Here is a 21860-nt window from a genome sequence, read left to right on the forward strand (position 1 = left end):
ACCATAAAAAACAAAAGAAAGCATAAAATGGCTCCATACAGCTCGTCTGGTTTAATCCAAGTCTCCAGAAGCCCTGAGATCCCAAATGTTTTTTAAAAAAACAGTTATTTACACCCTTTTCCAAGCCAAAAGCTAAAACGTTAGCATGCACCCTGTCTGAAGTGGACAGTGCCTGAGGGTGTAAAATAAAGTCTTTTAAAATCAATTTAAAAATCCTGGGGCTGTTGTTTGGGTTGTTGTTGTTTTACGTTTTAAAACAAGTCCCCATCTACTTCAGTTGTTTAGGAGAATGCTGCAACACTGTTTTGCTGTGAAGCTCCAGAAAAGTTTTTGTAGACTACGAAACTGACTTTCCATCAGCATGCAGGTGAGTAGATAATGACTTAAAATACATTTTTTAGGTGAATAGTACCTTTAAAAATAAAAGCTTTTAGATGCCTCCAGGGTGCCTCCCCTTGGAGGTTTACCTGGCACGACCATCCAGGGGTGGACCCAGAACCTGCTGGCGGGATTATATATCTCATCTGGAAAGCTTTGCTGGGGAGAAAGATGTCTGGAATACCTTCTGAGCCTGATGGATGGATGGATGGATGGATGGATTTCCAACATACTGCTACTTTAAGTGAAGAATTAACTGCCCTTTATTTGTGTGACGAACGCAGCTTGAGCTTCTTAAATAATTAAAATAACACAGCCCTCTAAAAGAAATTGATTAAAAAAAAGTCGATGAGACAATCAGTGTTCCAGTGAGTCGTCTTTTTAATGTGATGGGATCCTCCATGCTCATTCAAGAACATCACAGTGCTTCTAGGAAATGACACAACCTGCGTTACAAATATATAAAACAGACTAGTCATGGATTCATTCTCTTGATACAGTGTTGAACCAACAGGAAATGCTCAAAAAGGGTGGATAATACATTCACTACATCACTAGAGATATAAAAGCGTTGCATCTTCCTGAAACACTTTACATTCCCCATAACGATTCAGAGGAGAGTTTGACTCATTTTCACCCGATTTACATTCTAGTTTTGACATTTTTATGCTAAATCGTTTCATGTATCTGGAGTTGTACGTGAAACACAGCAATGTTATAGTTATTTTAAGGTTAACAGCTCATTAAGGCAAAGTGATCCACCACATATATTAATGGCCAGGGAAATTTTGGGATACATGAGGCCTTTAAATACAAAATACCTTTACAAAAAACAGAACTGAACAATTCAACGAATAAATAAAATGTGCCAAGAAAGTGAAACTTCATTGTATATATTACAGATTTTTCCATGTAGCTGTGGTCGGGGAAGAACCTCCATCTTATCGGAGGCGACTGGCCGATATTTGGTGCTTTGCCCAGTTTCAGTCCTGACATCAGTCTAATCCCAGTCTGTGCATCTTGGTTGATGGGTTGAGAAGAGCTGACGCATCTGACGCATACACCAAGAGGCTCCCTTGAAATCCTGATGTTTTTATCCATTTACATTATCTCTTTTTTCATATTCTCCTGTCTGTTTATCGCTTCACATTCATCGTTCAGGACAGACGTTGATGAGGGGTGTTTCAGAGCAATCTGCGCATCTGTCTCTGAACAAACAGATGGACGGGTGGAGCACAATGATTCCCGAGCATCGTAACATTTCATCCAAGAGGAAAAACACAAACAGGTGCTTCTCAGTTTTTGTTCTTCTCCTATGATACTTCCAACGCTGCCCTGGATGAGTCAAGTCTAATAAAATTTGCCTCCGAGTACGGCGTCTCTCCAAAGATACAAAAAGAGGAGCAGGGTGTGTCAGCCAGGCAAACATACCTTCCCAGCAAAGAGCAGTCCCACTATGGTGAAGAATATGGAGAGAACAAAGAGTACGTAGGAGGAGCCCACCACTGTGTTGTTGGGGAGCTTATATGGCTGTCCTCCGACCTCGTTGGTGTAGAAGCCGATTGGGAAGATGAGGGCGGCCATACAGAAGAGGACCACTGTGACGGAGGACAAAACAGAAGCAAAGAAAAGAAGATCATCTCAAGCACTGATTACCATCCACAGGTACCTCTGCAGCTGCCAGGCAATGAGGTGAGGAAGGATTGTGAAGTAGCTCGACAAATTTTACAACACAAATATTATGATTTTAATTTAAATCAATAAAAGTAAAAAAGTAAATGAATAAAAGTAATTAATAGAATCAGGAACAGCTTCCGATAAATGGTTCAAATAGTTAGCTTAACCAAATGGATAAATTGTTTAAATACTCAGCTAAAGCAATGGATAAAATATTTAAAAAGTTCACTTATAGTAATAGAAAATCTGTTAAAATTGATAGCCCTGTGAGCTAAAAGCAATGGGCAAACGGTTCATAAAGCATACAATAGGCTAAATGATGGCTGAAATAGCTAAGGTAAAGGATGAACAGCTGAAAATCTTTGTTGCAGGGTAATAAATGTGACTATAAAGCATTGGATTAATGGTTAAAACAGATAAGAGTAAAGGTGAAATCATTAACTAAAAGTTATGGATAAACGTCAGTGTCAATAAAAGACACTTATTCTGCCATGACTGTCGGGGTCTGTCTGACAACTGTAAACTAAAAACTGTCCCCAGCATTGAGGGTCTACTCCTCCTGCTTCATATTTTTCTGTATTCAGAGTCGAGTGACGCACAGCCCCTGCTCTGGTCATCTCTAATAGACAAACTCTGTCTCTGTTTCGATAAAAATAGAAACCGGCACATCAATTAGAGCTCCTCTGCAGTCACTTTGTCAAGATGTTCATAATTACCAGACTAAAAGCTTTCCTGAAAGGAACCGCAAAATTCAAGGTACGCTCCATTTATTCCTCATGAGATTGTCATGCTGTATCCCTTTGCGGTCATTTTATAACTATAATGGGCCGGCTGAGGTTAATTCATGACTCTGATTTATTATATATATTTATCAGCTAAAAAGTTCACAACTTTCTCAACGATGAGAGATCACAGTGAACACCTACTCCCTGTGAAGGCGATCCAACGGGCGTATCGGGCGGCCTCTCGGCGCCAGCGAGACATCACCAGTAGACCGCAGGTGACGGTGAGGGAGATGATGCCCAGGATGATGAAGAAGAGCGTGATGATCCACTCCGGGGGCAGCTGCGGGGGGATGCAGATCCGGTCCCGGCCGTGGATGGTCTGACACTGTTGCACCAGACCGACAGTCAGAGAGCCTGTGTGGAGACAGAGAGGGATAAAGGACGCAGCGGTTTATAACCATAACAACGCTCCATATGTACAAACACCATTATACTGACATCATTTGTTCCTATGTGGCTATAAGACATGATGACCTCCCAGGAGTCCCTCTGATTCCCCACATGGGCAGAGGAACCTGTTGGTATGGAAACACTCTGACGGGCGGTGTGCCAGCGGCAGCAGCGAGCCCCAGTGATTCGTGTATGACATCAAACAAGTCGAGGTTTCTGGCAGGGACCACCAAAGCACCACGGAAAAGAAACGGCAAGATTAAGAGCCGAGACAGAAATGAGGAGATCAATGACCTTACATCAGATGGCAAATCATCTGACGGCCTCCTGTCTCACAAAACCTGCTGGGTGCTCTGATGTCAGGTACCGGGGCTTCTTCATATCACACACATACACATTCAGGAGCCCCGAAAGAGACTGCATCAGCTCAACTGTGCATCCAGTCCAAACACACAGAAGCCTCCACACAACACAGAGCACATTAATGCAAAATTAAATCCTCCCACACCTTCATTTATTCTTTTGTTTCCCTCCTTTTTCTTACTTATTATCTTCAGCACGCAAGCTGCAAAGCACACGCAGAAGAAGGCTTTTTACATTTTATGGATTTATGGATTTATTCAGGGCAATTTAAACCCAGTGACTGTAGAATTAACATAATTGTCACGATGGCCAGAATTACAAGTTACCAATATCACAAAGAGCGCAGGAAAAACACGGGGAAGCGCTGAAACATCTTGTAATTAGGAAATAATAAATAAAATAAGCTGCTTTTGTATAAACACATGGTACTTAGAGCCATTAAGACCACTCAATTTGCATTTAATGTTTTTTTAAACTGTACATTGAGTCAAAGATGCACAAGAAAAATATGGATCTCAGAAAAACGCAGAACAGACAACAGATCTTATTCATGCCACATAATGCTCCTATGTTCATCACACCACTAAAAAGAAAAAAAAGCCCTTTAAATATTTATCATTGGCTTCAAATTCCTTCAGTTCCTGATCTTGGATACAGCGCTGGGTGATGATACCAAGACCCGGCTGAAGGGAACATCAGGCCTAAACCACATCCTCCTGCAGACTGACCTATTCCCCCTATACACAGGACATCCTGTTCCCTCTCAACACATCCTCTCACGCCGCAGGGTGGGGGACAATGTAAATAGTGCATTCACTTCCCTGCACACTGGACTACATACCAAAAAAAATACCCACGTCCCACAAAAAAGTGTTTTTGCTTTGTGCCATTATGAACAGTGGCTTTGGTTTGACATAAAAATGCGATTAATATAATATAGAATAAACTTAAACAAAGAAAATAATGATGATTCTGACGAGAGCCGTGTCAGCATATGACTAAAATAAGAAAAAGTGAAAGATTTCTCATTTTATTTGACACATTTGAGGAGCCACAAACACTGTTGTGTTTGTCTGGTTATATGCACTACTAGGGGCTTTACCCTAGGGGCTTTACCTCTGTATTATACAGGGAAGGACCACAGTATGGGTAATACAGTTTTAAGATCTGCCAGACTGACAGTTTCCTGTAATGTTAGTGAAAGAAATCTGCCCGAGACTTCTATAACAGACATAACGTTGCAATGACAATGTCCATAGCTGGTGCAATTGTAATAGTTTAAATGAGATTTACAGATCACAGATCAGTAATGTAATAAATGAGATGGCCCTGATAAGACAGACCGACAGAGTCCTGACATTCATACTGTGGCCTCGCAAAACAAATAAAACACAGAAGCTTTAGGAAATAGAGCATGTTTTATTTCTTAAATAGAGACTATTTGTTCACAGTGTCGAGGGAGGTCTGAAAATTGCCCTTACTCCAAAATCTAGACATTTCCAATATATTTCTGAGCACTTTGCAAGGATCAATAAACTCTAAACTCAGTTAGACTGTAGTTACAAAATCATCCAGAGTCTGATCTGCTGGCCTCTGAGCATTAGATCAGTTGGGCATCGAGTGTCGTGAGGGAACTCCCTAAAAACTTCGTTTTTTGCCCTCGGGTGGCGCCTTTTATCCTGCACCACACAGAGTGTAGTGTGCCTGATGCGCTTTGTCGTCTCATCGGGTGTCTCAGCATTGTTGTCTACACCTAACCAGACCTGGGGACCTCTATCAATTTGTAATAATAACGGAGGACGTCTGTGATCTTAATGCCATGTGAATGTGCCATGCCCGCAATTCGTACAGTTCATATTCAACCACATATCACCGACCATATTTCACCAGACAGAGAGGTCATGAGATAATATCGGTCCCGTGTGAATTGGCACATCTGTGATCTGGGGTCGTATTTCTTTTTAAACATCTGTTTTCTGTTGTCAGACAACTAAACAAGTGCGAAATTTGATCGCAGCTGATAACATGTGTAACAGCAGTCAACAGCTGTGCCGTTAGATCGGTTGACACTTAAAAGCGATGACAGAGAAGGTCAGGAGCAACCAAAGGTCGTCATATCTGAGCACAGACACAAAGCATCCTTCACTTGACCTAAATGGGCTGCAACTGTGTATTTACACATGCAGAAAGTGAGCAAATCAATTCTAGACTATATAAATAATGTGGCTGCTGTGGAACAGTGGCTTCGCTTCTAAACGTCGATGTTATATGGAGCCTTGACATCAAGTAAAAACACTCTCAACAGGACACAAAGTCTGGTCTCTTGCATGGAAGTCATACGCAAGATCCAATCATCCTGACCTGTACCATTGGATTGGATTAGATTGGATTGAATATTTTAAAAGGCCAGAAATTACAAAAAAAAATACATATTTTAAAGATGCAGTATTAACTAAACACATTACACACTGAATCTAAAACGTGCTACACAGTTGTATCTGGTGCTGCTGAGCGGGGATTCCCACCACAAGCACTGTACCTCATGGCATTGAGGTTATGTTTGTTTACCTCCGAGCGAGCAGCTATGACGTCAGATGTTTGCCATAGCCGTGTTGTGCATACCAGTGTGTGTGCGTGTTTGAAAAGTGGCCAGCCTTAACCTGTGCTTAGTGAGCACTTCATACACTCAGACCCTCTCCTGCTGCTTCAAATCTCTCAACACAACACTTAGGCACACAAACACGCCGAGTGCATATACGGTAATCCTATTGGTGCACAGTTTCAGACACACACACGCATAGTGCTAACAGACATGCGGTAGACGGCAAAGCTCGAGGAACGATTGAGCAGCTCATAAAAACATCAGCAGCTACAAAGTGATTCTAAACGATCCTGATAAGTAATCGTTATCACAGTGCATATTCACAGTGAGCCGTGGCTTATTAATGTCCAGAGGAATATCTAAGTGTATTCTGTTTTTTTCTCCTTCCTGTGGGTATTTAAATAAAAATCTAGAGAGGATATTTATCAGAGCTGGTTTATGTGCAGAGGCTCAGTTTGAGAGAAACACAATCGTCGTCTTTATGTTTCTGACTTCTAGGTTTACGCTGAGCGCTCATGGCCAAAATGAAACGCGTCACGGCTGAGCCGGAGGAGCTTTAATTCTCCAGGTGGAAAGCATTACCCTCCTCTCAGGAGGCCTAATTAAAAGTCACACATCTTCATTCCCAAAAAGCACTTCCTGCTTTCAGGTAATTACTATTCGGCTAATTAAACTGGAACAAAAGGCTTTGAGTACAGTAAGTACAGTCATCATTTCACATTATCGTCTACTACGTGGAACGAGAAGGTACAGCCCTCAGTGTGAACTTCAGTCTATTTGTACTATAACTGATCTGGTGTGTGGTTACTGATTTAATTACGCACGGAGAAAAACTGCGTGTTATGTATTCAACCTGCAGCTGCCGTCAGTAGTTTTTACAACAAATCAAATCCTGTAATAACCACTCAGCTCGCCCGTTACGCGCTTATCTCTCCTCCGCTGTAGCATTAGGATGGAGGCTGACGAGAGCTTCGGGCAGCTGTGCATATACTGTAGTGGTCTGTTTGTCCGTTGCATCAGATTTAGTCAATGTTTAGCTTTTGGACTTTGCATCAGAATATCATACTCTGCAATAACCAGGGAGGCTGATAGTACGTCTGTGGGATTTAACACTTTAAATTATAGGACTGACTGTACAATCTATGAAATTTGCCTTCCCACAAATGATCATTATTTGCTGTACTATGATAATTAACGATGATAATAATTAAACATTTAATTTTATCCAGAATAACAGTGATTATCAACAACAATGTTCATCAAATCATCAGTAGCTGAAAGTCAGGATCTTTTCAGACACAATTGTTTGTCCCTCATGGTGCATTAAAGGCCCCCAAGAACCTTCTATTACATTAAATATCCGTGACTTAATATGAAACAATCAAAGAAAAAAAAAGGCTTCCTTCGTTATGATTTGTTAGATTTTACACATTAAAGTGTGTTGACAGGTGTTTCCGAGTACTTCTGCATAGCTGCCTGACATCTGATGAGAGTCCTCAAGTGAGTCAGCGTCAGTTGTGGCTACGAGTCTGAAACTGACAGACTGTATTGGTGTAGGCTGCAGACCTCTGCAGCCCACTTCTCACCTCTTTTCTTTGTCATTTATGACAGTAAATGAAGCGTCTTTGGGTTTTACTGTTTTTTTAGACAAGAGAAGACATCTGAAGACGTCACTTTGATTTCTGGGAATTGTGATGAGCAATTTTTCACAATACTAGACAAAGCGATTAACCGTGAAAGTAATCGTCAGAATGATGGAAAATGAAAACAGTCGTTAGCTGCACTCCAACAAAACTGCTCAAACTTTAGCGGAAAGTGTTTCTCAGGTAGACATTAATGACTCAAGGGAAGAGCTGCTTGAGAATTTCTTTTCAGGGCCTTTTTTAAAGTGTGCTGCACTGTAATGACGCATATTTACTGGAGAGAAAGCCCTGATTTTGTGGGCGCCACACTCCCCTTTTGATGCTGAAGGATGATTGAAGATAATATTGCAGGGATACTGACATTTGAACATGTTACAATAAAATGGCACTGAGCAGACTGGCACATCATGGTTCACTGTAATATTTTTGTATCTGTACCTCGGGACTTTTGGTTACATTTGCTTGAGTTTTGCTGAGATCAGGAGACGACTGAAGATTTGAGGAGATGCATCCATACAATCGGCCGTCTGTATTGTTGCAGAAATTACCTTTTTGGTTTTGTTGCCGCGAATACTCTCAGCATACATCATTACATTTCTCTCCAATCTGAGTTTAGACTTAGATAATTTCACCTCATCTGAGACGGACACTGATGGAAACATGGACACACAGAGATCATAACTTGTGATGACATTTGGCCCAATGCATTTTGAGTGGTCGTAAGCAAAAGAAAGTGCAACTGTTACCTTTAAAAGGAGCACTATATAGTTTTGGAGAAGAAATTCTAACTCAGAATTGTAATATTTACAATATTAAAGAGGTAATAATACAATCAGTATGAAATTGTGTTGTCCTTTAAGGTCAGTTTGTTTATTCAGTCATGAAAACAAAGAGTTTGTTTATTAAGTTTGTTTTGGCATTAAAAAAAATCAGTTAATGAATCAATATTCCTCTTCTGATTAAAATTTCTCCCACAAAACTGCATAGTGCGCCTTTAATGTTAATGTTGAAGGTGTCACATGTCGAAATTGCACCAAATTCAACACTGCACTTCCTTGAGTCCTCAACAACACACCCGCCAAGTGTGAAGCAGATCACATGAACCTTTCTCGAGATATGCGAATAACAGACAGACGCAGAAATTCCTTGCTTTTATGGTCTGATCATAACTAAGGCTGATTTTATGAACTTTAACTTGATTGTTTCATATTTAGTCTGATATTAAATGTAATAGAAAGTTTTCAGGGCCTTTAATAGAGGTCAGTTTGTTTGTTTTGTTTGTTTAAACATAAAAAAATAATTTAAAAAAATCAGCCAATGAAGAAAATTCTCTCCCAAAACACTATAGTGCACCTTTAAATGTGTTGATATTCAGCTGCAAAGAAATCTATCAGGGTGTGAGCTCACTTTCAAATCATGTTACATAAAAGTTTCATATCCTCAGTGACATTTAATGAACTGATCTCTTATTAGTCCCCATAAACAAGTACAAACTCTACTTTTTTCAGAGCCATCAACAACCTACCAGCTGAGTCTCCGGTGCTGATCCAGTCCGGGTTGGCGATACTGGCGATGGCGAAGATGTCCGCAGCGAGGAAGAGACATCCTGAGATCACGGTGAGTTTATCCATGTCGGTGGACACAGGTGGAGGTCAGAGTGTCTGTGTGCCTCAGTGTCACCCGAAGGGAGGCGGGACATCTAGGAGTCAGTAACCTACAGCTTCACCTCTTGTCCCATCACCACAGCGGTCTGCGTTATGGGAACTCGCGCTGATCGTGATGAAGGGGTCGGTTTGATCCGCGGGTTGTCCGCACATTGTGTTTGATGAGATCTGCAGGCTAGTTTCCCCTCAAATTATTCCCCTTTCATTAGTCCCGAGTCTGGACCGACCTGCTGGCGCTCATCCAGCCCGGGAGGAGAGGATCGCTGCCCGGCTGCTCATGGATCACTTCATCCCGGTGACACTTGGAGGAAAGCGAGTGGCGAAATCGTTTGCTTTAATCGCTGATGAATCCTCGGAGCAGTAAACACGGATTCATGCATGCAGTCCACTTATTTCCTGAGTCTGCTCTCCCTCTCTCCCCATATGAAAGCTTTTTCTTTCCTCTGAAGGAAAACACCGCCCATGCTCACACCGAGGCGCGTCTCTGGAGCGCGAAACTCCACATCCGCATGCGGAACAACACTATTAAACCGCTTTCAGAAGCTTCTGGGCTCACAGCAAGTGCGTTTTGTGCAAGACGATGCTGTCCTCTCCCACCGACCGCAACTAAAAATTCAGCCAGGTCGCGTCTCCATGTCTGTTGTGGCAAACTCTCGCGAGAAAATCCGTCAATAGCCGACGCTCCTTTTGCATCACCATGGATTATGCATTTTAAATGAGCTGCTAAAAACACCCCCCAAGAGGATTTTTGCAATACAATGCATCGGGCTAAAACTAAGTAGTTGTAAAATGGATTACACTGTCTTCATGAGCAGACTGATACTGCAGATTTTTCAATTTTCCATGAGCACTTTTTTGGACTTCTCATCCAGGTTGACTTGACAGTTCATGCTTATTTAGTCTGATTCAGTCAAAACTTAAAGAGCAAGCTAGGAAGTATACCTTGAGTTAGGACTGTTTTGTTTCCATTGTCAAAATCACAGCACAACAAAACACTTAAAACTGTGTAAGGTAGATAGAATTTATTCATTATTTTACATCAGCTATACAGTAAATGTGGACAGATGAATGGAGCACGATGTCGTGATGTGCCGGAGCAGCATCACCTGAAAATATACTGTTACAACACCTATAAATACCCAGTGGTGTTATGACATTATATCTCTCAGAATAACAGAGATTCAAAAAGTGATGAGGACCTTTTTTCTTTTTGTCAAAATGTAGAGGAAACAAATTCTGCTTTGCCGTCAGAGTTAGGTAAAGTACGAGGTGACGACTAAGGGCTTTAGATCTCATCCACGAAGGGTGTTCTTATGAGGTTGCCGCTGGATGCCATCGTCTTCTTGCCAGACACAAATTTCTTGGCAGCCTGGAAATAAAAAGCAAGAAAGTTTAGAATGCCATCATTAACTACAAAAGCACATTTTTGACACAATAAATGAAGCAAATTTTACAATTATCTAACTGAAGTAACTTCCATATGCTAAGGAGTACAATTCTTACTTATTGCACCTTTAATTACCCCTTTTATTTACTTTTGCTGTTAATTTTCCATTTTATTTATGAATTTGTTCTTTCTTTATTAATGTCTTTTTGCATTTTCCTAATTTTGATCCCCCCAAGCTTATTTATTTGTGTTTTCTTTTTACATTTTTTGTGCATTTCTATCTCCTTGTGCAGATGAGGGGCCGATTAAATGTGTGTCATCAAGTCAACTTTCCCCCTATTAGTTGATCGACATCAGAGTGCACAGATAGACAATACGTGCCTACACTTTACTCTCTCTTTCCTCTTTATTTTTGATTTTGTCAGTTTCAGTCTTCCACAAGCTGCATCCCTTCCTTAACACCCTAACAATAATAAAGCACCGAATATCTTACGTTGGCGACGTCGGTCAAGGAGACATTGTCAATGTTTTTGGAGATTTCCTCAGAGGAGACATAGGACCCGTTGGCCAGAGCCTGAGCACCCATGTCCTCCAGCAAACCCTCTGAAGTCTCCTGAGACATCAGGAACTGTGCCTTCAGCTGGGCCCTGCAGAGAAACATAGACAAGCTCTTCAGAAGCCACAATGGCACAAACTCGGAGGGAAAAATTAAACTTGTTTAAGTCTGTTTTTTAAACAGCGCGCAGCCAGTTTAACAAGGAACCTGTTCAGTTTAAGAATGTGACTTAATGGCACCACCAACAGGCACCAAGTGGCAACTGTTTCATAGTTTCTGTATTTATTTTCATTTTGAAATGAAAAAATAAATTACATTTAAAAAATAAACACCTAGTCAGCATTTATTAACTTTACCTTTTCTCTGCAGACAGATATTACATTAAACTATTTAAAGGAATAGTAAGACATTTTAGGAAGTACAAATTTTCACTTCCTTGTCCAGAGTCAGCTGACAAAATTATTATCAATCTCAGGTCTGTAAATTAAACATAAATCTATCGGTAATCTATGCTAAGCTAAGCTGCTGCTACATATTTACCATACAGACAATAGAGTGGTGTCAATCTTAGCCAATAAGCCAGTTTCCAAAAATGTTAAACTATTTATTTAACTGCTTATTGGCCCATGTTTCATGCTAACTCAAATTTGCAGTCTAAAATAATTAACCCCATTTTGGTGGCGTTTATTGTCAGCTAACTTGTAAAACATGCAAGTAAGAGGTGGCATCATTTCAAAGTAGTGTCTCTATCTGTCCTAATGTCTTACTTGGCCCGAGTGAGGTCGGCAGCTGTGACTGCACCATCAGCAACAGCCTTCACCTGGGCAACAGCAGCCTTAATCACCTGGAGAGACAGGAGAACAGAGAGAACATCAAGACCCCTTTCTAGTTTCATTATGACAAGACTCTTGTCATGACTATGAGACACTCACATCACCAGCAGCTGCAACCTGGGAAATGGTGTAGACTCCAAACAGACCAGAGTCTGAGTAGGTTGTATTGAAAGCACTGACCTGTTCAGAAAAAAAAGAAAATAGGGATATTTTTTACAGGCATGTTGCAATTTTGATTTCACATGTTTGTAGAGAAGTTTTCACACTTCCGTAGTCCCATGTTGAGCCAGTCAAGGGCTGTTATACAAGTTTATATGACAAAATGACAACCACTTACGTCAAAGGGGTCAGCAGTTGCCTTGGCACAGCCCTGGATCAGTTTGCTAGAGGCGCATGAGCCCCTCTTGACTTGCGGACCACCTCCCAGAATATGTTGCAGGACACTGAAAGCCAAAGCCTCGCTGCTGCCCACTGCTGCTGACTGGCTCACCACCGCCGAGTGGACCAAACTGTTGGTGTTGGCCAGACGGATCTCACCTGAAGAGAGGCAGCAGAAGACAGGTGGGGTGATGCACTTTCTTCAGTTGCAAGTGCCAACATTTAGATTTTTTAAAATATTCGTTCAGCTCACCTCCACGATACTGAGCCTTGGCCCCGGTGGAGCCTGCCCCACTGCGGATGTTCAGGAATTGCTCCCCAACTTGCTTCAGCACCGCGTGGTCGACACCTGAAGACAAAAAGCATCGTAAACTTAAAGATTGTTGGCCATTCAGGAAAACACCATGTTTGGATTAGTTATTATGTTAAAGTAAAAGTAAAAGGTAGAAGGTATAATGACTCTTACCAAGTCCAACAAGAGCCATTCTTGCACTTGTGAAATTGTTCTGGACAAACTGGTGCAGCTGGAGAGAAATACAAACATCAGAAAGACGGTTTGAATGGATCTATTAATACCAAGTCTTACAGAAAAAACACAGAAACATTACTTACATGTTCAGACCCGATGTTGCCAACCATGTGATCGGGACAGTACAGGGAGTTGGAGAGTGCATTCTTGTAGGCAGCATAATGCAGATTTTCAACCACAACTGGAGGAAACAGAAAGAGGAATGATCATGAACTGCATTATTGGATTTAAAACACCTGTCTAATGCCATTTTAAATTAAACAACTTCATAAACTAGATGCTGGGTAGTTCATCATCTTAATCTAAATTTAAGTGAGGACAAGTTTAGGATTGCAGTTTTATTTGTGGCCGCTTCTGTCATTAATCGGGCTATGCTTTGTCGCATGAAAATGGGAATAACAAATAAGTAGCTCTGCAAGGAGGAAGAGTATTAACTTATAGCCACTGCTTTGACCAGTAGTAACAGTGCATCAGTAGCTGAAGATACACATTTAAGCAGCTAGTAATAGAGATGCAATCCCTGCAGTGCTGGGCTGACGCGTTGAATCAAACCGAGTCAAACCGAGCTAGCACGTGTATAAAGAAAATCCCCAATACTCTGTGTGTGTGCATTGCAAAGGGGATAACGCCCCACCTGTTTGTTCACTGTTTGCAGCCATGGCCTTGTCCACCTTCACTCTGGGCGTGAGGTCTGACACCTCCCACGCCCGGAACTCTTGAGCTGTTGTCACATTGATCAAATACTCCATCACTGTGTCACTGCAGACAGGTAATGAAGAGGGAGAAAACATGTAGTGACATGAAGGGCTGAACCCTTCCTATAATCACATGTAACACTGCTGCAACATAAGCTGCCTCTTTAGTGAACATTTCTATGTATCAAACTGTCATGTTTCATGGCAAAGTGGTTTAAGAGGCTCCTTTTACATTATGCCGTTACCCTTATGTCACTGACAATTTAAGATGACCTCAGCCACAGTTGAAGAAGCAACACGTTTTACAGCTTGCTTTCTAGTCTAAAAGGAGTATTGATACTTGTTGTACGACAAATGTGGGACATTTTTAATCACAGTCCCAGTTCATGTTCATGTTCATGTTTAATCACAACACTGATATTCAGGGTTCCCACACCTTCTTAAACATCAAAGTTAAGTTAGTAAAGAAAATATCAAGAACTTAAATTTATATTTTTGCACGTCAACGTTCGGTAGGAGCCCAGCATTTTATTGAAAAACTCACATGTCATCTCTCAAGCAGTCGACGGTGTAGACCATGTTCTCTCTGGACGAAGTCACACTACGGAGACACATACACAGACATCCAGGTAAGAAAACAGATCGAGGAAGAAATTTGTACAGGGTATAAGCAGGAATACTGAAGTTAAATACAATACCTTTCAAGACCTTTTTTAAGACCCTTTCCATACTTTTTAAGACCTCATCGCCATATAAGAACTCCCTCACAAATACCCAGTGGTGGGAAAAGTCTAAAAAAAATCTTCTACTCAAGTCAAAGTAGCAAGACAACAATGTAAAAGTACTCCGCAACAGGTAGAAGTACTGCATTCAAAATCCTACTTAAGTAAAAGTACAGTATTATCAGCCAAAAGTGTCGAAAGTAAAACTTGTTCTGTAGAAAATTGGCCCTGTGACTGATATATTATCAAATAATTTATCATTAAATTATTAAAATTGCTTCAATTCTGTTGTAGCTGTATTTACTTTATTTACCATTAGGTAGTTTCATCCAGTGGTTCCCAACCTAGTGGTAAGTTGTATTATTTTTCCAGAACTTTAGTCTAGTCAGAGTTTTACCTCTAAGAGCCTCAGATATCTATTTAAATGAAACCATATGAGGAGTTAAGAGTGGAAATGTCTGGTAACAACTCATGGTCATGCAATGAATAAATTTAGGGAACCTATTTGGAGAAATATACATAGTGAAAACAAGCGATAAAATGTACTACCTTAGAAAACAGGCTTTTAAGCCTTTTTTAGACTTTTCAAGGGCCTTAATTTTCGCTAAATTGATTTATCAACTTTTAATACTTTTGAGGACCCAGTAGAAACCCTGTTGTATTCTGTGTTATTTTTTTTTAGTGACATTTCTTTGAGGTTACTGACCTCAGGCTGCCTCCAACTGCCTCAACACCACGGCATATCTTGAAGGCGGAAGCTCCTTTGGTTGTCTGGAAAGGTACAAATGCCAAGTCAACAACAAGATGAATCAGATGGCAACATTCATTCTTAAAAATATACACTGCGTACAATCTCACATTTGTGCTTTATAGCTGTAGGAATAATACAAGGGCTGCACAATATTGGAAAAAACAGACATTGCAATATGTTTTTTCTGCCATATATTTATTGCTGAAATGATAAATCGTGCAGCCCAGATAGTACTATTTTAAAACTGGGGAAGAAAAGGAAACCAACACACAGTTGTTTGAAACCACACCAGACTCACAATACAACAAATATACAGTATCATACCAGGTTGGAGGCCAGCCGGAGGAGGTGGGTGACCCCCTGGTTGTCAGGGGTCTCATAACGACAGCCAGCCTTGATGAACACGCCGATCTTGGAAGCTGGGGAATAGTTCTCCAGGGAGGCGATCACCAGTCCACTGGGCAGCCTGGTGACCTGAGGACACATACAGAAATGTCCTTGAGTTTCATGACTTTCATTAAAATTGACATGTGGCTGAAACATGCAAGCCAATAAGCCTCAATTTGCACTTTGAAAGGGTTTTCTAAGATTATTTGAAATTTTAGTTAGATGACATTTAATACTCATTAGAGGAGACAAATGGCTAAGGCATGAAATGCTATTAAAACATGTCGTTCTTAGACCCAGAACCACAGTGTCAGGACCCAACCAAACCCAGCACAGCCATCCTCATCCCTCCCCAACATACATGGACGTCCTGGAAGGAGTGTGCAGCCCCTGGAGAGAGCTTGAGGCCAGTAAGAGGCTGGGCAAGGGACTGGCCTTTTCTGGTAGCCGCATAGAAGCGTCTCTGTGGAGGAGAGAGACATGTGAACATCCACTGACCTGCACATCCTGCGGCTGAAACTTAACGTGTTCGGCGGCCCCGAAGTCGACCTTACGGGCAGCTTGGGCCGCGTAAAGCCTTGTCTGGAAAGATAGAGAACATTGGAAGGCGGGACATTACAACTAACATGTTGCTGGCCTGCTGACTGATGCGAGGGCGGTGTGAGGAGAAATACGACATACTTTCACAAAACTAGTAATCTTATTCATTTTGTTTATGCTACCCCATATAAAATTACCTATTTGTGTAGCTGGACACACTGTAGTGCTGCTTTGGTGCTGTTAAAATATAATACATCTTCCAATTCTTACAGTAGAACATACATAAAATGACTTTCTCCTGATTGCACCTGAATCTCTATTTAGTATCTCTTCAGGTGCTTTCACACGATCTTCCTCATCAGCAGGACTGTCCACACTTCAAGAAAAAAGTAATCATTTATTGACAACTAGGCAAACTGAAGCTGCTGATGAAGATCATGTGATATGATCAAAAGCTCATGAACTGCTACTAAATGGATCTTGTGTGGTCTTTTAAGCTCAATACGTTCAGATTTTTGACAGCAAGTAAAATCTCTTGTGATTAATTTTAGATCTATATCAGCATTTCAATAAGCACACTGAAAGCCTTCCGTTCTTAATTCAATATAATATAAAGGGAATCGTGCTTATTCACCACTAACTTGTTCTTTATATGTTTGACTGTAAAATGCAGGTTGTTGAGATGGATTATGTCTTATTCACCACATTTGGTTACTTTTATAACCAACGGTAACAAACACTGTCTGGCTTTTGGAGAGTGGTTTTGTTTGTATAACGACAGACACAACACTCAAAATGTAAATTAATTTGCACATTATGACTTATTAACTTTTAATTGAAATGTAAGATAAGCAAGCCCGGCACATTACGTCAACATTAGTTATTGAGGGGATGCGGAGTCTATTAAGCTAGCTGGCTAGCTGCCTCAACACTTCTGAAGACCCTCAGTAAACAGGATTGGGTTTAAAAATAGTTTAAAGGTATAACACCCGGACTGTGAGGTGTCCAGTAAGCAACGTTATCAGCTGCTTTAGTGCTGGTTAAGCAGAGTCACGACAAGCTTCAGCTGACCGCTTCCTCGTCTGCTCTTCATCACACCTTGTCCCGACACGACCCTGAAAGTTTACACCGTCCGACTCTCACTCAAAGACTAAAGCGGACGGCTCCTGTTGGTACAGTTGTCCCGATACATACATAAATAGGACGTGTTTGCTGAGTCCTTACCGAAAGCTGACTGATTCCCCGAATCCCCTTCATCTCCCCTCTCTCCTTCGGTCAGGACGATGGAGCAATATGGCTGTCGTGAAAGTGCCCTACCCAGAATGCACAGCGAGGTCGTCGCTCGCAAAAGTAGCGCTGAGCCAATGAGCGTGCGCCCTCTGTTGCCACGGAGATGAATAGAGTGCAGACTGTCCAGTGAAGACTGAGCATTAATATCCTACTGATGAGTTATTATTTCACCATATTGACACTTCACGCGGTTAAATTTTTTTTTTTTTTTTTTTTTTTTACAACGCTTGATACAATAATAGACCTAAACGTTTAATTTCAAAAGTGGGTGGTTTATTTTCCTCACTTCAACACCTATATGAAAGGTTTTCTCTTTCATATTTCATGGGAGAAGGTTTGGCTATTGCCCCACTAAAGTACCATTATAAATAAGAAAAAAAAAAGTCCTTTAAAGTTACACACACAAAAAAAAATCTGATATATCCTGTTCTTTTTATTTTGCATTGTCTTGGCATTACACCCTTTTCCGTGTTCATTACTGATAATTTGCTTTATGTTATGAATTATGTTAAGTTTATGTTCTTAAGTAGTCAGAAACAATAAAAAAAACAAGCAAACATCATCCAACTTATAACAATCTAAATTTCGAATACTATACGTAAATGTTCACAAACAAAAAGGCTTTTTCTGTTTTGCATAAATAATGTTCAAGTACATTAATGGTACATTATTACCATTAAATGCTGCACTGATAACAAACCTGTAACAACTGTAGTTTAATTAGTGCATTGCCTTTAATGTCTTTAATTGTTTGAACTATTATTTCTTATTTTATTATTTAACTATTATATCTTGCATTTGTTCATTTTAACATTCTTACTATTTCTTTTTGCACTGTGCAGTTTACTCTCCTTGGATTTCTCTGCATGGGTCAGTAAAAAAAACATCAGGCTATACAAAACATGAAAGTATAGAAATGTGAAACTACAGAGAATTAAGTATAAGTAACAGCAAATCAAATGTTTACATAGGCCCATTTGAAATACAACAATGAAGCAGTTAACATTGTATCTAAAAAGATATTGCACATAAAATAAATATGACACAATAGTAAATTGAAATACCTACTTAAAATATGAAATACTTAGTCTTACTTACTTACTTACTTACAAATAGTCTAATTATCCAGAATCAGGATTATTGATACTAATATTACTATTTCATTGTTTTTATATAATTGACATGTCCATTAAACTGATTTACAGAATCAGAATTTGTATACTCTGTTGTTATGTTGTTAAAGTCAATATTTACTCATTAGAAACTGCTTAAAAGTTGATCAATTAGCAGTTAAATCAAATATCCATTCATCCACCAGCAGCAAACAAAGCAAAGAGGGGGAAAGCACTTCCTGTCGTTTTGAGCTGATGTCGCCAGTGCGCATGTGCGTCACCCCACACGTGCGGTGAACGTTTGGACCTGCTGCATGCGACAGAGCTGAGAGAGTTCGTACTGCTAAAAAAAACGTTTACTGACAGAAAGTACATATTTCGTCTTGTTGCCTTTTCAACTTCAGGTGAACAATATAGTCCTCCGTGAAGCATTTCGCCGAGAGGGCCGGAATACGAGGATAAACAATTCAAAATGGTGAGTTCTGAATGAACTAACACGCTAACAGACAAGCTAACTGTTAGCAAGCTAACGAAACTAGGCTGCACAGCAAGCTGACGTTTAACTCACAATATTATCGTGTTTGTTGGCTTTATATACTGCCTTCCTGCGGTTAATTTGGTTTTACTTTGTTCTATGTGTTATGATCAGACTGAAGCTCAAGTGAACCCAAAGGCCTACCCGCTGGCCGACGCCACGCTGACCAAAACCATCCTGGACCTGGTGCAGCAAGCCTCTAACTACAAACAGCTGAGGAAGGGGGCTAATGAAGGTGAGGAAGTGTACATTTTAGGACTACAGTGTTACTTCACGTACAAGCTGGGAATGTTTTGAAAAGTCTGGAAAACGTGGTGTTTTTTCCGGGACACATGTTTAAACACAGCAGCTCTCTAAAGCCTCTCAGATGTGTGCATTAAAAAGATCATGGCCATGAAAAGTAACTTAACTGATTGTCTTTAACAAATCAGTTTCATATATTTCATTATAGAGGTGCATTAGTTCGGCAAAAGTCAATTAGTTGATTAAAAGATGACTAATAATCAAATAATTTCATTACCAGTGAATCTTTCAGTCATCTTTAAAGCAAGAATCCAAAATACTTGCTGGTGCAGCTTCTCAGACATTAGAATCTGCTGCTTGTTTGTGTCACATGCAATAATTGATAAGATATCTTTAGTTCTAAACTGTCACTGATGTATTTTCTGACTCTACTTTGTCCCCAGCCACTAAAACCCTGAACAGAGGCATCGCTGAGTTCATCGTGATGGCCGCTGATGCTGAACCACTGGAGATCATCCTCCACCTGCCACTGCTCTGCGAGGACAAGAACGTCCCGTACGTGTTTGTCCGCTCCAAGCAGGCCCTGGGCCGGGCCTGTGGGGTGTCACGCCCCGTTATTGCTACCTCAGTCACCATAAAGGAGGGGTCTCAGCTCAAGCCGCAGATTCAGTCTGTCCAGATGGCTATCGAGAGACTGCTCGTGTGATTTTTGCACTGTAGTGACATATTCTCCTTGATTAAAAAGGGGAAGACTATTTCCAGATTAAAAGTAATTTTGTCTTCTGTTTGATAAAAAACAGTTATAGATAAGGGTTTTTTTTACATTTTAGGACAGTGTGTCCAGTTAGTGTATCAGTTTGCCATGACATCCCCTGATTCATAATAAAACATTTTTTTATTTAAACCTGGTGTGTTGTTCATTTGAGTGTTTGATTTTCAATCGGATTGTGAAGTTAACCTTGAACTATATCAGATGTGTCCAAAAGCGTTTGTAATTGACGCTTTAATTTATCAATTTTGGCAGGAATATGGATTTTAGCTCTAGACTGGGCAATGCTCTGCTGAGATTGCTGGCATGCTTTTACTGAAAACAAATACAACAGCTGCTAATTTTGCTTGGAGATGCTGCCACCATGTTCCTCAGGTCACTAACAGTATGGCAGCCTCAGGTTGCTTCACTAGTTGTAATCCACTATTTAAGTCTTATTGTAAAAAACTTTGCAGTGATTGTCATATTTAATTTAATTACATTTAAGAAAAAATATTTTAACATGCTGTATATTTAAACCAGCTGCTACATGAAAATGACGGTGACAGTGCTGCATAGTTAATAAAAGTAAAGTGATAGGCATACAACAGTGGTGGAAGAAATACTCAGATCCGGTATGGAAAAAATACTTCATTGTAAGTGTTTCTGTTCCTGTACCTGTTCACTGACAACTCCCCACACTGTAGGTGAAGGGGATCTCCCCTCTCACATCCTGATATGATTTCTGAATCCAAAACTGTTAAATTCCCACAATAAATAGAAAATACAATTTAAAAAAGGTAAAATTATGTTAAACTGGAGAAGGAAAAAATTAAGCTCTGATACACGTATATATTAATTATTTTCTATTCACAAATCTTTGCTTTTGACATATTGCTTGTGAAATGCTGCATTTGAGGGACTCAAATAGTTATTTAATTAAATAACCAACTAAATAACTAAAAAAGTAGTGAGGGGGGAGAGCTCTCTTTGGTGGAGCTGCAGTGCTTATAGACATTTAAAAGTAGATGATCCACCCTCACCAAGTGCTGACAACTTTGTAAGGCCACAAAGTTGTTTATTAAGTCAAATCTGTAAAATTATAACTAGAAGTTTCATAGTCCACAAAACATTTCAGGAGCTTGACAGCAAAACAGTGTTGCAGCATTCTCCTAAACAACTGAAGTAGATGGGGACCTTTTTTAAAAGGCGTTTGGTGTAATCCAAGTCTCCAGAAGTCCAGAGATCCCAAATTGATTTAAAAATTCATTATTTACACTCTTCACGTGCAGTCGAGCTTGTGCACCCACTTCAAATGGAGTGCAGCTGAAGTGAAGATTTTGGATTTAAAAAGGGTATAAATAACATATTTTCAAATCAGTTTGAGATCTCTGGGCCTTCAGAGACTTGGATTACGTAGCATGTGTTTGTTTTTTCCACATTTTAACAAGTCTCCATCTACTTTAGTTAAAAGCTGCAAAGCTGTTTTGCTGTGAAACTCCAGAATTGTCTTGTGGACTACCAAACTTCACTAGTTTCCATCGGCATGGGGGTGAGAAGATAAGGTCTGAATTTTCATTTTTGGGTCAACTTGTCCTTTAAAGTGGCCTAAAATGGAAATACTTGAATAGAGTACCTCAAAGTGTACTTAA

At 40.2% G+C, this 21860-nt stretch overlaps 3 protein-coding genes across 4 annotated transcripts; 1 reads left to right on the plus strand and 2 right to left on the minus strand.

Annotated features, from left to right (window-relative positions):
- Window positions 1-741: 741 nt before the first annotated feature.
- LOC311250085 (uncharacterized protein C16orf52 homolog A-like) lies at window positions 742-10128 on the minus strand. Its single transcript, XM_084341601.1, has 3 exons — window positions 9364-10128; window positions 2982-3194; window positions 742-1976 (listed from the first exon to the last, which is right to left on the minus strand). Exons 1-3 carry the CDS (start codon window positions 9467-9469, stop codon window positions 1792-1794), a joined length of 504 nt encoding a protein of 167 aa, XP_084197727.1. The 5' UTR covers window positions 9470-10128; the 3' UTR covers window positions 742-1791.
- A 381-nt stretch (window positions 10129-10509) lies between these two features.
- uqcrc2b (ubiquinol-cytochrome c reductase core protein 2b) lies at window positions 10510-17614 on the minus strand. 2 transcript variants are annotated; one of them, XM_084342101.1, is made up of 14 exons: window positions 17505-17614; window positions 16239-16322; window positions 15678-15827; window positions 15309-15373; window positions 14425-14481; window positions 13820-13944; window positions 13269-13366; window positions 13123-13180; window positions 12910-13005; window positions 12616-12815; window positions 12378-12458; window positions 12213-12289; window positions 11383-11536; window positions 10510-10871 (listed from the first exon to the last, which is right to left on the minus strand). In XM_084342101.1, the coding sequence occupies exons 1-14, from the start codon at window positions 17535-17537 to the stop codon at window positions 10788-10790; spliced, it is 1362 nt and encodes a 453-aa protein (XP_084198227.1). In that variant the 5' UTR covers window positions 17538-17614; the 3' UTR covers window positions 10510-10787. The 2 variants fall into 2 exon arrangements, with proteins under 2 accessions (XP_084198227.1, XP_084198226.1); XM_084342100.1 differs by lacking the exon at window positions 16239-16322 and adding an exon at window positions 16102-16203 and having other exon boundaries at window positions 17505-17612.
- Window positions 17615-18929: 1315 nt separating this feature from the next.
- LOC311250636 (NHP2-like protein 1) lies at window positions 18930-20364 on the plus strand. Its single transcript, XM_084342493.1, has 3 exons — window positions 18930-19157; window positions 19332-19452; window positions 19904-20364. Exons 1-3 carry the CDS (start codon window positions 19155-19157, stop codon window positions 20164-20166), a joined length of 387 nt encoding a protein of 128 aa, XP_084198619.1. The 5' UTR covers window positions 18930-19154; the 3' UTR covers window positions 20167-20364.
- The last annotated feature ends 1496 nt before the right edge of the window (window positions 20365-21860 follow it).

The sequence above is a fragment of the Pagrus pagrus genome (genome assembly GCF_965226575.1).
Source record: "Pagrus pagrus genome assembly, chromosome: 21".
In the NCBI taxonomy this organism is placed as follows: Eukaryota; Metazoa; Chordata; class Actinopteri; order Spariformes; family Sparidae; genus Pagrus; species Pagrus pagrus.